Source organism: Aythya marila (assembly GCF_965140915.1).
Source record: "Aythya marila genome assembly, chromosome: 13".
Lineage (NCBI taxonomy): Eukaryota > Metazoa > Chordata > Aves > Anseriformes > Anatidae > Aythya > Aythya marila.
The window spans coordinates 14,031,732-14,046,516 of NC_139054.1; the positions used below are offsets into that span (position 1 = coordinate 14,031,732).

Sequence of the window (14,785 nt, forward strand, 5' to 3'; positions counted from 1 at the left end):
CAGCAAGCTTTAATTCTACTCCTGCTACCAGAACCACATTTCATCACCTTCTTTTTGACACCTTAGACACTCCTCTCCTGGACAGCTCGAACACCTTGTGCCTGTTGCCCAGCCTCTGCACGCTGTCTGCAATTGCTATCTGGAGATCTCATCCTCAGCTTTCTCCCCTTACATTTCCATTCCTTGGCTTCAAAGGTAGGTTTTCCCACCAGCCCCTGAAGATGCCAAGTCCTCTTCAACCCTGTTCTCCTGAGATTCTCCCTACCTTTAATCAAGGCACAATCCATTATGTGATATTACACACACACAGGTCAACTTCACAATTGCTCTTGTACTCAACACTCATCACAATTGTTGCTACATTTCTACATACTGCTTGGAAAAATGCCAGTCTATGTAGGTCAGCCAAGACCCAGGTACCCCAGTTTTGCTGGTTTCTTGCCCTGGTAGTCAAAACCTGCTTTTATCACCGGTGTCAGCACTTTCCATGCACTGCTTCACACAGCTCTACATAAATGTCTACACAATTTCCCTGCCCCTTTTAAGGATGCTCACCAGCTTCGACATCCCCATACAGGCAGCAAGACACAGACTGACAGCGTCCAGGGAGCACAGCTGCAGAGCTCCTGTCCACGGGGAATCATTTGGGCACCTCGTCCACTCCTGCTCTCAGCTACAGCAACACCAGCCTTGCTGCTATCAGACATCCTGCCGACAGCCCGCAGTGTAACTGCCCACAACTAACCAGGTGCTTTCCCCTTCCCACACTCTTTTACCAAGACATCAGTTAAAAAAATGCCCCTGAAGCACAGCACCAGGGTGCCACAGCTACTGTCACCCCACTGAGCAATAAGGTCTCATCATTTCCTTTGCCTGGCTTTCCTTTTCTGTTCCATCTCCAATCTTCTACGTACACCACACAGAGTTAAAAATCAACAGCATCTGTCCCTGCACAACCTAACATTCAGGGAGGACCCAAGCAATCAAGTGAGAGTACTTTGTATCTAAAGGCCCTTTCAGAAAGGGAGTCAAATTACCAATTTCGCTCCAAGTGCTGAAATTACAGAAACAGAAAATGCATTTCACACACAATGTGCTGGAAGAAGAAAAAGGGAAAAAAAATCAATAGTTTGTTCAACACAGCAACCTGAAAATCAGCACATGGGAATGAATATTGAAAGGTGAAAGCCAACTACATGATCATGTACTTGCAAAGAAACTGTAATTTCACTTTATGTGCAGTTTTCCCCTTCATCTTATACTCAACATATACCGGCTCAATTAAATGGGAAGAAAACAGAACAAACTATTCACTACAGTGGGTTATATTTAGCAATAAGCAGCCTAACATATTAAAGCATTTTTCTTCCCAGTACTCAACCTGAATTGATACTGTCAACAGCTGCCAATAACAGAAGGCATTCCACAGAGTCAGTCAAAGAAAGGAGCTAAAAAAAATACAATATACTAAAATATAATTAAAGGTAAGCTATCAGCTGAATGATGCTGATAACCACGGGCATTTTACTTCTACAGAGGTGTACTTCTGATAAAGGCCTTTCCTTGCAGCCAGGTGGTATTGCCTAGCATCAGTGAGTCAAGGCTGCTAAATTATAAAGATTATGGATCTCACAGGGGTTCCCATCCAGGCCAGGAATAGCAGTTTTGAAAAATAGGAATGCCATTGCCTTCAGCAGACTTTAGATCAAGCTCCATACTGTAGCCAAATCCCAACCTCCATGACTGCCCTACAGGGCAAAGAGGGCTCACAGTAACCACAACAGGAGGCTGTGGACTAGTTTGATTTAGCAACGTCCATTTAAACATTTAGCCCAGTGAAAAGAATTCAGCCTAGGATCTGGTGATTCCCAGAGAAACATTTCCTGGCCCGGGATGGGGCATCCAGTTCTTTATTACGGACATACCAATAACTATTTTTTCTACATTTTCAAAAAAAATATGCAGAAATTAAACTTTAAATTGACCACACCAAATAAATCAGTGATTTTTCTGTATGTACCAGAATTGCCAGAAATGTTTGCTGAAGACACTGAGGACAGTAAGATCAAAGGCCTCACACTCGTATGTGCAGCACACAATTAGTGGGGAAAAAATGAAGCTAACACAAAAGTTGAAAAGTACTTCTACCCTATATTAGCTCCTACATGAAGATGTAAAATGACAAAGGGAATTATTTCAGAATTGCAGCACCATATCAGTTATCTGTCCACATACACGAGGCTCTAGCAGACAGATTGCACTAGGCAAGGCCAGAGGTAACCCACCTGTCTGCTCAGAATCCTGGGTATTTCAAATATACAGAAAAACCACCCAGACCTAGAAGTCATCAGGAACCACATCCACAGCTAAGAAAATCCGTTAGCACGAGCACAAGATTAGATGTTAACACAATGTCAAATCCATCACTACTTTGGCGGGCTTTCAATCAGATCAACCTTCCCACCCCCCCCCCCCCCCCTTTTTTCCCTTAAGAAAACATAAGGACATTTTGAAATAGCTTAAGTGACATCAACAGAACATTATAGTGATAAAATTCATCCTGTAACATCTGGTAAGCAGACACTGCTTTGTTTGTTTTTCAGAAGAGAGCAAGTATATATGCAAGACAAAAAGCAGCCATCTAAAACGCTTGATTGCATGAGCACTAAGTCCAGATTCAAAAGTAAAAAGGATTTTTTTCTGTGACTTACCAGAATTTCTCTTTGACACGAGCTTCAAATTCATGCTGACTACAGTACAGATCACAAGAACCAAGAGAACAAGAGGCTTCATCTTTCACTTTCTTTGGCAGCTGAAATGCAAACAGTACAAGTCTGAATCACAGCTCTTCACTACAACAAAGCAGCAGCTACAGTTAAACACTTCTCAAAGAACCATTGCAGGGCAGTGGCTGAGCCCAGCGACTTCTGGGTTTATTTTTATACAGAGGTAGGAAAACAGAATGGTTCAAAGTAACCGTCTATGAATAATTTATCTCTGAATATCACACAAAAGTTGTTTTACTTTTAAATGACACTTGGAAAATATTATTTTGCTTAAGAAAAACAAAATAAGACTTAACTACTTATCTGAAACCACATGGGTTTAATGTGGCAGTTTTTTGTATGTTATCAAGGAGGAGACCCCAATGTCTATAACTACTTTTAATGCAAACAAGCCACATGCTTTAACAAAACTTTACATTGTTTGGGAAAAGATAAGAGTCAGTTATTCATGCAACTTCTCTTACAAACCTTATTTTCCCCACTAGTGAGCTTGTAAAAGCTCCTACAATGAAGTAATGCAATTGCAGACATTTCTCCTAAAAAAATGAAGTAAAGGCAGCTGAATGAAATTCAGAAGTGCATGAATGCAGACCTTGGCATTCTTATTAAAAAGCTAAAATTATTCTCTCCTGGGAATTTTACTATCTACTTTGTAATATATATATTTAAAAAAACAAGAAGTAGTAGTTTAATATCATAGTTAGAGTTTTATATAATTACTATTACTGTTTTCATTTACAAGTACAAGGTCATTCAAGAAAAGTCAGCAATGGGAAGAGCAAACTGAGGTTCTGTACGTGTACTTAAAAAGAGGCGTAATAAATCCAAACCCAGCAAAGCCCATCCTTCTCTACAGGGAAAAGAGAGAGATGCTTAATTACAAGCTGGAGTCCTCAAATACATGTTTAGCTTGAAGTCAAACCTTTAAGTAGCTTGGTGTACTTAGACCCCAGGAATTCACCTCCATGTCGGACACAGACTGGGATCAGGACCCTTATTCTCAGATATAGGGGGCAGTTATCTAAACCAGCGTGGAATTATTACCTGCATCAAAATGATCAGCAGACATTTTACAGTTTCTTTTAAGCAGAAAAGCACTGAATCACCTGCATTAGCAAGGAAAACAAAGGCCAACAGAGCAGAGGCAAACTTTAAAGGGGGTATCACATCCTCCCAGCCCCATCTGAGGCACCCGCAGCGCTGGGACCAGCCCAGACCCCGGCGGCTCCAAACATTTGCTCAGCTTGGTAAGGCTGCGACAGAGCAATGTCCTGCAGTGCTCTGAAAATTATTCACTTTAATTTGAGCTTATAGCATCAAGTATTCTTCTCCTGTAATTTTACTACCAGCCCACTGTTGTATGAAGGCAGTGTAAGGAACCATGTATAATCCCTTACACGATGGCAGTTACGCTGCTATTCAATTATTGCAGAATTACCACCTCCATCCCAAGTTTTCACCCCTCACCCCACCGCACTACCAGCTATAAATAGGCAGCGGATTTCGCCATTTCCCCCCCTGCATTTTATGTTCCCCAGGGCACTTTATGTCTTTTGACTCCCCCAGGTAATGATGCTGAAGAACCAAAGGAGTACGCAAGGAATAACACGCGCTGAAGGCTGGCTGACAGTGGTTAATGGGAGAATTAGTATTCGTTCTTCCCTAACCTCTCCTTGGAGTATCAAAATCCTGAAACAGGCAAGGCCATCTTGACAAGAGACCCAAAAAAAGTAATTGAACTAAATCTTCTGACAGATAATTGTAATGATGATGGCATGCTAGAATGATTTTCAAGTGTAGCTTTGCAAATTGCTTTCTCCACTTGCCTCCCTCCGCTTATTCCAGCTGAGTGATGTAACTCCTAGCTCTTTGTTCATGGGGGTCCCTTCATCCCCACCCCAAATGAGCTATGCTGCATTAAATACACATTCAAAGCCAGTTCTGCCATCCAGCATTCATGCTAGGGATAGGGGAAAATTCTTGGCTCTGTCAGCATCAGCAGGAGCTTTGCTTTCTGAAGCCCCGGCCTCCCCAAGGCAGCTGCTGCCTGTACCTGCACCAGCAGAACTGGACGTACACCAGGAGGCGGTCAAGAAACTACTCCACCATTTCATTATTTGCAGCCTAGACCAGAGCTCCAGCTCATCACACCTGACACAGCCCCTCTGGAGCTGGCACAAAAACCCACAGCAGTGTCTGAAGTGCTGTCTTCACTGCTCCGGCCATGAGCAGAAGGCAGGATCAGCCCAGCACAACCAGTGGCTCAGCTGCTTACTGCCTCCGTCCCCTGCTGGACAGCTCTCAGACCACAAGGCTTTTCAAACTCCTCTATCATACATCATTTTTTTCAGCACACCACGTGTCAAAGAACACAAGGTACAGTAAAAGATGTTTCCCCCAGAAGAACGCCAAGCAGCCAAAAGGAGGAGGGCTGCGTGTGTCCCGGACAGTCTCTGCATTTGCTCAGGAGATTTCAGTGGCTGAGCCTAAGGCTCCCCTCGTGTCTCCTGCAATCCACTTAAACCTCCCACGACAGCACAATACCCTCCAGTTAGAAGCACATTTCATAAAAAGCAGGTTACAGCTAGGAGCTTGCAAGATTTCAAAGTATTGGTTTTAACAGCATTTTATACTAAAGTTTCATTTCATGCCAGGCAGTGTCTTCTCCTCCCCACTTCCAGCTCCCCATGAAACAGCTAAGTTGCAAAACCCCCAAGCTCCCTGTCCTGGTGCAAAGATGCTCTCTTAAAAACCAAGCATCTCCATTTAGGATATCTGTATGTTACAGAAGTACCTTTATAATAATGCATCCCTCATTTCTCTCCCTCCCCCCCTTTATTTCAAATACAAGAAGAAAAGATAATTTCAGTCACTCTGCCTTTGAAAATGGTTATCAAAACCACCTTATTTGCCCACCTTCCACTGGTACATGTGACAGGTTCTCAAACACCTCCAACATTTGGGACCGTACAATTAAGATCTAAGACTTAATGACTCAGGATAGACAGAACACATGACAGAAAGTGGTTTCATTACAAAACGGAGGTATAATTCCCACATCCTCACTGGCAAAAAGATGATGTTTGCACTGTACATGAAACCTGGGACATCTAGGTTGAAACACGCATGTGGGTGCATCAGACAGACCTTGAAGTCGTGAAACCCATCCACAAACCTGCTCCCACGTGAAGCTGTAGGCAACGTTACTCTAACAGGATGTCTTGGTGCATTTTTCTTCCTTTCCCCCTAAATACCAGCAAGGGTTTTGTGTACACTGCTGACCACTGAAGGGACTTGTGTTGGGACAGTTCTCGCACACCCAACCAGCCCACGCACAGCAGGAGGCAGATGTGATTTCACACCCACCTGAAACACACGATGACACATAAGGTAACGAGACCTACCCCCACGTGCTCATACCCACAGCTCAACCCATCAGCAATGGATGGACAAAGCCCAAAGGGAGCACACAGCTTTGCTGATCAACACGTGGCCTGAGCCAATGCAAAGCAGCAGAAGCCCCAGGTACTAGAAGCAAAGCTGAGCAACTCCTGTCAAATGAGAACCCTTCCCCCCAGGCCCCAGCAGCAATTCCCTGAGGAGCTGCTTACTCTGATGCTGCCAACCCCAAGCAGCCGCGAGCAGGGACTCACGGCTGTAGCAAGAACATACTGCTGGGCACACCTCACAGGAGGAGGACCAAGTTCGGGACATTTTCCAGGAAAGTGAAGATGTTTTCCTTACTAAGGATACACAGAAATGCTGATTACAGCTAACTTGCCCAAGATCGCTGAGAGGAGGGAAGAGAGACAGAATAACGTGTGCTGGTTGAGAAGGCTGAAAGAATCACTGAGTGAATCCAGCCCTGGTGGGACCTACCAGGTTGCATTTGTGTGGAGATGAGCAAAGAGGTTCCTGTCCTTACCAGAGGGAGAGGCATAGGACAAGCTGCAGCCCACAGACAGGCAAAAAAAAAAAAAAAAAAAAAAGGAAAGAAAAAGACTGACTCCCATATGCTGCCTAATGGTCCTCATCAGCACTGACAAACTTAGCCCTTTCTTTTCTTCTGAGTCCTCAGAAAAGAGGCCTTGGAAAATTGCATTCCTTTTTCTTTGTGCGCTGCTTGCTGTCCTTCTAGCACCCACTTCGGCTCATAATGCTTCCAAGACTCAGAAGAATTTCAATCAAATGACAAGGTTAGAAGAAAGTGTTTAGAAACAGGAAGGCAAGTGGAGCATTAATATTCTGCGCAAAGCCCAGCACTGAGATTCCCAAGTCTCTGCTTTAAACGTAATTTAGTTTTGCTCTAATTTGTACCCCAAGCTCTGCTTTGTACAGTGTTCCTTTGGAAGGGAAAGCAAGAGAAGCGGTGTGTGCATGCACTCACGCACACGTCCATGCACAGACTGAGAGCTGCTGACACACCATGAGGCTCTGTAGGTTCTGGTGCCTCCACAGAAGCTGTGATGCAGAAGGTGCTCATTAAAACCAGCAGCCCACCTCTTAGTGGTTTCCAGTTGTCAGGTTTTGTTGTTCAGAAATCTCAGGGAAATAAATTACCGTTTTCACCCCAGACACAAAGGAAGAAATGGCAACAGTAATTCTTTCGGCCTCTCTACAGCATGCTAGGTGGTGACTTATGTTCGTTTCTTTCCGAGTCATTTGCCCACTCTGCTTTTTAAGGTTTTTAATTTTAATGACAATTCTTCCTCAGGTCTTCTTTTGCCTACACACCAAACTTTGAGCTGAGTAAAAGGCTGATACAAACAGTGTGCTGGATGGAAGCAAGCCAGAACAGGCACCAGCCCCTTTTGTTGACACCCTGATCTCACAGACATGAACAAAATATTAAAATCAGAGCCACCTGCTAGTTCAAATATCACATCTTCAGCTCTACTTGATACGAGTCACTTGCCTTTCTTCGCTCTGTTGCTCAATGAGCATCAAAGAATATTTCATTTTGCCTAATCCGCTGTGCATCTTCACCATCATAACCAGCCACTTAAGCCGCCTAAATATGTGATGAACATTAATTCTACGAGGCAGCATGCATTCAGCATTCATTTGGCTGGATTAGAGCCTCCGTGGCAGCGATGCTCCACTGGGCTCAGGTCCTTAACTAAATTCACACTGGGCTAATTCTCCTGGTGCAGCTGTAATCCTATGAAAAATGTAAGAGACAGCAGAGAACCTGACAAGGTCCAACTACAATCTGTAAGGACTCCTCCAAAGGCTGCGTGTCTGTGTGCGAAGGAAAAGGAACAAAAGCCCTGGATCTTTTGTGGTGTGAAGCAGGCAAACTCAGAATCTTATCAGTTATTTCAGAAGAAACATCCCTTAGGTGTTAACACTGGGGCTTTATGTGAAAGACTGGAATGTTTCCATTAAAAATTTGGTATCTTCTAGGTTGCCATTCGGACAGTATTTAAGTGCAGCATCTTAAAGCCTTAATTGGCATCTTACAGTGTAACTGCAAAACAAAAAATGGGCTTCAGCAGCAGGCACAAAAATACCATGGATGGCCTCCACACAGTAACTCGTGCCATTAAGACTCCTGGCTGCAAGAAGCAGAAGTGGCTTTAGGGATGTTAAAGCAGCAGGCTCAACCCTGAGCGAGCTGCTGGTTCGTCCTGTATCGAGAAAACCCTGCAAGCATTAACACGAGAACCTTTTCCTGCAGGAACTTTCTGAACTGACAGCTGCCTTAAGAGCTTATTTACAGTGGAAAAAAATAAGAGCAGAAAATAGAGAAATGCCCTGCGATACTACAAAAGCTTCCTGTATCAATAGAATCAAAATGCTAACCAGAAGGGTCAGTGATGAACACGTACTAAAGGCACTCACCTAAATCTCTGCTAAGATAAATGAACAAAAACCTGAGCAGCCCATCTTAACAGATTCACGGACAAAAAAGAGCTAAACCTACCCAGCACTGATTAGCAGATCAAGTGCTGTCAGCTCACACCACACTCTGACCTTGATTCCCCAAGCAACTCCATCATACAGAATTCAAGTTCATTATACCTTCAAATTGCATTTCAAATCCCTGAATCACACGCCCCTTCTCCCTTAGTGCAGCATCTCCTGCAAGTGGAAATGCAGAAGAAAAGTAGGAGAAAAAAAAAAAAAAAAAAAACAGAAACACCAAAGGAAGGGGAACGCTAGCTTCTTTGTTTTGTGTTTTAAAGTCTCATGCCGAGATGCCTCGTCGATGATGTACTGATCCACCACTAGCAGGGACCCTACAGAGAGCTATTGTTCCAGCCTTAACTTGGCCATACGCTAGCTACGCACCACGAGATATATGGATGTGCTCGGCCCCTATCACAGCTTTTAAATTTGAGTAGTCCAGGCCTTTTATAGATGTTCAAAGTGAAATACGTGTTGTGGGAGGAGGATTACAGCTGTACTTCAAATGCTCCTGGTTTATGAGGTCAGCATAATGGATCTATTAATTTACAGCCCTTTCCCCCCCCCAGGGTAGGAGCTATTAATATTCTACATATATTTACTTCTGCAGATTGTGGTTTAATCAATAGAGTACCTCAGGCAACGTGAAGCACTGTAGGCAACGTAAAGATTGCCAGAGCTGGTGAGTTTACGTTTATAGAGCAGGGTGTAGCCTCTTCGAACTCTGCAGAAGTACTTCGAAGATCACAGAAAAGTCACCTGGGGGGGGCAGGAGAAAACAGGCAGATGGTCTACACCTGGAAAGCTAAATGTGCTAGTACTGAGGTTGGTTTGATCCCTAAATTCACCCAAGCCCTAAAGTTGATGCAGTTAGGGCCAATGAGTTCCCGAAGCAGAGGAAGCCAGAGCAGCGCCCTGCTCTGCAGGGGTGGTGGGGAAAGAAGAAGAACAAGTGGCTGATGAGAAGTTGAAGGGCTTATCAACAGCTCTGAAGCCTGCAAACTGGTGAAAACCCACGGCTACACCTGGCTCCAGCTCTTCAACTGCTGACCCCCAGAGCAAACACCACTGGCAGGTCACAGCGTCGACCTCCTAAGCGCTTGAGGCGATCATGCCAATGAACACAAATCTCCTCTACGGAGTTTCAGCCACGAAAGGATAAGACATTTCAGATTGAAAGAGATGAGAAGAGTCCATTCTCACCCACGCCAATTTCAAAACTCACTCACTGCTCTAACATCAGTAAGAAAGGCTTCCAATTCACAGCAGCCTACGCAAGAGCATTATTAAGCCAAAAGATTAGATGCTTTGCTTCTTTATAGTCATACCAACCTTGCTCCCCAAGCAGCTTTTGTAGAAACACTATTAAAAATGGAGAGAAAGACAGTTCAAGCAGAGGTCTCAATCCTGAAATATAGCACAGCTCTCCTCTCCCCCCCTCCCACACACTCCTCTCATTCCCGTTGCGTTCCTTGAGGCTCATTACGGAGGTGCCCAGCACGCCGCAGAACGAGATTTGAGACTGGGCTGCCATCTGCATGCTGAAACGCTCCCTGCTTGGAGAGGGAAGCTGCTCGCGCAGTGCCTTCATCAGTGCTCTTCCTGGGACCACAGGCAGACTGTTGTCGCTACAAGCAGCAGCCGGATCGACTTTCTATCTGCTGCTGTATGCGTTCACACCTCTGCGATGTCTCTGCAGTAACGATATCTGCACTATTCATGGCAAATTTGGTTCACATTCGCTCCTGGACATTAAAGAAACGAGCTACAGAACAACTCTGCAGGCAGCGTGCCCTTGGTCTCACTCACAGTACATGCCTCCCTCATACATAACGCTCAAAGCAGGCAGAATTAGCAGGAAAAGCTGACGTGCCAGCTGCTACGCTGCTCAGCAAACACGCTTTTACCAGTGCCAGGGAAGCAAGATGGGCACTTTGCTCTGCTGGAGGCAAAAGGAGAGTTGCTTTCACTATCTCCTACTGCCTTGGACAAAAACACGTCCTTGGTGGGGATTTCTTCCCCTTACATAACCAGAGGCTATGCTTTATCTCTACGTATTTGCCACGTTTCTCTGTTTGCTAAACTAAACTGTTTTCTCACAAACAAAACCTCCAGAATCTGAGAATTATGAGAAAAAAACAAACAAACAAAAAAAAACATTACTTGCAAGACTCCACAAAATATCTCAAAGTAATGTGGTAATGTACTGAAACAGGCCAAAATCAAATCCAAATTTGTGTTTTATATACCCTGGAATTGCTCTGTCAAATAGATAACCTTGAGAATTTAACTGTTATATGTAGCAGTGGGAAGGGGGGTGGAGGGAATTCCCCTCCCTGTGGTGCTTTTGGGGTAGAAGGAGATAGAAAGAGAAAAGATTAGAAAAAAAAAAAAACACATACATATATATATATATTTAATATAGAGACCTGCAGAAGTTCCTAACGCAGTCTCTCCCCACCAGCTTCACCACCAAACATAACGCAGCCCTCAGCCCTTCGCCAATTCCAGGGGGGGCTCACCCAGGTCAAGTACCAGATGCTCAGAAAGATGCGGGAGGAAACCCTGACCATCAAAGCTAGCAGCAAGGTTCTCATTATTTGCAGCAAGGGCAGGATCTTTTTCCTTTGTTTTCTTTTCAAGGCTGTTTAAAGGAAGATTTATTCTCAGTTGGACACCCTGAAAAGCAAATGGCCTCTTAAAGTGCCTCCTTATTTTGTGCTAGAGTTTAAATGCTCCCTTCCCCTTCCAGCACTAAAGACCTCCTGATAAATAGCTCAGACTCAGGTTGGTTGAGGAACGCTCAGAAATTGAGAGCGCAGACCCAGCTTCCCATACAGCTCTTTAAGGCTGTTTAATAGTTGTTGACAATTTAGCATCCCCTGGTATTTTCAGCTTGAGCCTCAGTTTGAAGTGAGAGATTACTCACAGCCCAGACGTAATGGAGAGCAGGAAGTCTATACGTTGGGAGTGCTTTATTTGTACTTCTCGTTACGAACACAAATTCCAGGCCCTCTCCCTCACACGCAGGTCCATGCCCTGAGCCTCAGCCACCCCTGGCAGCCTCCTCCTTCTGCAGCCTCCAGCCAGCAGGGATTACTGGCTCCACAGGGCAGAGACGTGCTCCCTGTAACTCTGCCTTCAGTCCCACAAGCACTCCTCAACCCAGGACACAAAATTTGGACCAGAAAACAGCCTCTCTCTCTTCTAAATGCCACACAGAAGGCACTGTTCTGTGCAACTTTAAACCAGGTAACTGTAGCACACACCCTTCCCTCTCCAGTTCTCTGCAGTCAGGGAACAAACTACTCACCTGTGCAAACAAACCAAACACCTTTAAGAGACCATCCCAGCCAGCGAGCCTCACCTGGATGCTTCTGCCACCTCCCTGCAGGCAGAGCAGCCCCAGAGGTGCACGGCCCTGACACGCAGTTCCCATTTCCCCACCCCTGCTATCCAGCAGCCTCCCTGCACCTCTGCCCAGCTCTTTACACAGAACTGAAGCCCGACACCTACACACACGCTCTTAAACCCTCAGAGACTTGAGCTTATCGTACAGTGGCAAGGCACGACACCCGGACTACTGAGGTGATAAACTCCTCAGTGCAAACAACAGCTGGAGCCCAGCGCGCACACTCCTACCTGCCTCTGCTTCCTCGCTCCTCTGCAGCCACTTCTAGGGACTGAAGGCTGCGAAGTCTGGCTTCTTCTGAGGCCTCCACCAGACCAGACCAGGAAATCTCCTCCTCTCTCTCCTACACCGCCACTCCCTGCCTTCAGCTGGCCCCACAGCCAGGAGTGTGTGCCACAAGAACAGCCCTTCTGCCGAGCTCACCTTCTCACCACTTGCTTCTGAATCCCTCCTCACCCTCTCAGGGTCTGTTTTGGCCTGACTTCTGTCTGGAGCACAAGTCCCCCCACAGTGGTTTCCAGGAGCTTCGGCTACTGCACTTCTTCAAAATGCTTCCAGGAGACCAGTAGCCCCAGGGACTAAACGGCTTTCCATTGCTCCTGCTCTGCGACACACCGAGCAGGGCAGGCAAAGCTGACACCATGTGCATGCAGGAGCTCCGCCAGCTGTGGGGCATCCGCTAACAAGTTGGCTAAATGCCCTCATGTGGCTCACCTGGGTCTTTTTCCTTACATCACGTGAAAGCAAATCCCTCCCGCTGTTTAACTGCTAACCCATCCATCACCAACCAATTTGAAGACAGATCTCCTGTGAGCTTCCAGGTACTGTGGAAGTAAAAAGGCTGGTCTGAGGGGAACTCTGGAGCCTTATGGAAAGAGCAACCAACACTGAAGGTTCCCCTTTCTCTCCTGTACCTGCCCACAGCCCAGGCAGGGGGGTGAGGACGGCCCGGTGCCATCAGTGGCCATCCCTGCGCTCAGGAGGAGGCCAGCAACTCGTGCACACACACGCACACGGGACGCACGCTTCCCGACACCCTCGGGGGCTGGCTGGCAAGCTCCAGCTGGCTCAGGGGAAGGTTTCCCCTCTCTGCCTCACACTGCTGGAGGTGCGAGCTGCTACTTAGCAACACGCGGGGCCACGGCGAGCCTCGGCCTCCCCCTGCAAGGGGTCTCCCCTCACGGAGGGGCACGCTCAGACGGAGTCGATCCTTGGGAGTTTCTTGCAAAGCCATGCTGGACGTCACCAAGCGCAGCCTCTCCTTAACAATGGGCTCGCCAAGCACTGCCTGTCCCTCAGTAACCTGACAGGAGCGTTTGCTTCTCCTGTTTGCTGTGTGCGCGTTACATCCTGCCAGCTCACAGAGCCCAAATCCCAACCTATCCCTCCGTCTCCTCCCCAGCAGCAGCGTTTGCACAGCGGGGACTCAACTCGCTGTCAGGCTCCCTCTGCAGCCTTACCTCCTGCCTCAGGTCCGGCATGACCAAGGCTCGGAGGGCACCGCGTCCTCCCCAAATTTGCCGCGCTCCTGCTGCCCAGGGGGTCCCTCAGCAGGGTGCGGAGGCAGGGCAGGAGGCAGCTCTTGCGGCTGAGGTGTCCAAACGCAGAGCCCGGAGCAGCTCCGTGCTGGTGGGAGCCCTGGGACACGGGGCCGGGGGGTGCTGAGCCCCGTCCTGCCGCTCCCCCTGCCCTGCGTGGCGAGGTCCCGCTGCCTCAGCCCCCACGCACCCGCTGAACGCGGAGTTTTTTTCTTAAATAACTCCAATAAAACCTACAGAGCGCAAACACACTGAGGGAAAAAAATACAAAATAAAAAGCCGGGTGCTGCCAGGGTGCGGTACAAAGCCACGTTTGGGTGCAGACCCGACCGGGGCAGAGGCTGCCCCGCGCCCCGGGGTAACTTTGCCCAACTACGGCTCGGGAACGGCTCCGTGAGGGAGCTCCGCGCCCTGCCCCGCTCACCGCCACCGGCCCCGCGCCCACCGCCGTGAGGGGCTGCCGGGGCTCGGACACCGGGGGGCTGAGCGGCGACCCCCGGCAGGCTCCCCCGGGCTGCCGGCTCCCCGCCCGCTGAGGAGCCGCCGCTGACGGGGCTCCCCCGGCAGCGCCCCTCACAGCCCCCCGCTGCTGACGGGGCTCGCTCCTGACGAGAGGGCGGCGAGAGCGGCACCCCCGGGGGGCACGGAGCCCCCGAGCCCCGTCCCAAGTTCTTTTTGATCCCCCCTCCTCCTCCCGAGGGGAGCTTCCGAGCGGAAAGCCGCGGGGCGAGGGCTTACCTGCCGGCGGCTCCCCGCTACGCCTCCATGCCGGCGGGCTGAGGGGAGAGGCGCGGGGCTGAGGAGCGGCGCTGCCCGCCCGCCGACGGCAGGTGCGCCCGCCCCGCTCTGCCAGGGCCCGCAGCGCCCCCTGGCGGCCTCAGCGGCCCCTCGGCCCCGGCCCCGCCGCTCGCGGCCCCTCAGGCACAGGCCCGGGGACTCCCCGCAGGCCCACCCGGTGTTCCTCTCCCTGAAGTGAACGACCCAAACTCGTTGGTGACGAGGATCAATAAACTAGCCCGTTTATAGCGCCTGTATAAATCTTTTCACTAATTAGGAAGAAGCAAGACGTTGCCGGGAGACCCTGCTTCTCCCTGTGACACTGACTTCGGCACCGGGATGCTAATCCTTTAATACTTTTG

General features: G+C 48.1%; 1 protein-coding gene across 1 annotated transcript in view; it reads right to left on the bottom strand.

Annotated features, from left to right (window-relative positions):
- IL1RAPL2 (interleukin 1 receptor accessory protein like 2) overlaps positions 1-14,464 on the bottom strand; it is a gene marked incomplete at its 3' end in the record, with an annotated part of 337,194 nt that extends 322,730 nt beyond the window's left edge. The window contains exons 1-2 of the mRNA XM_082770490.1: positions 14,385-14,464; positions 2,712-2,812 (exon numbers count right to left, since the gene is read on the bottom strand). Of these exons, the coding sequence (XP_082626616.1) occupies positions 2,712-2,793 (82 nt within the window). The 5' untranslated portion in view covers positions 2,794-2,812; positions 14,385-14,464. The remainder of the gene's footprint in view (positions 1-2,711; positions 2,813-14,384) is intronic.
- Between the last annotated feature and the right edge of the window lie 321 nt (positions 14,465-14,785).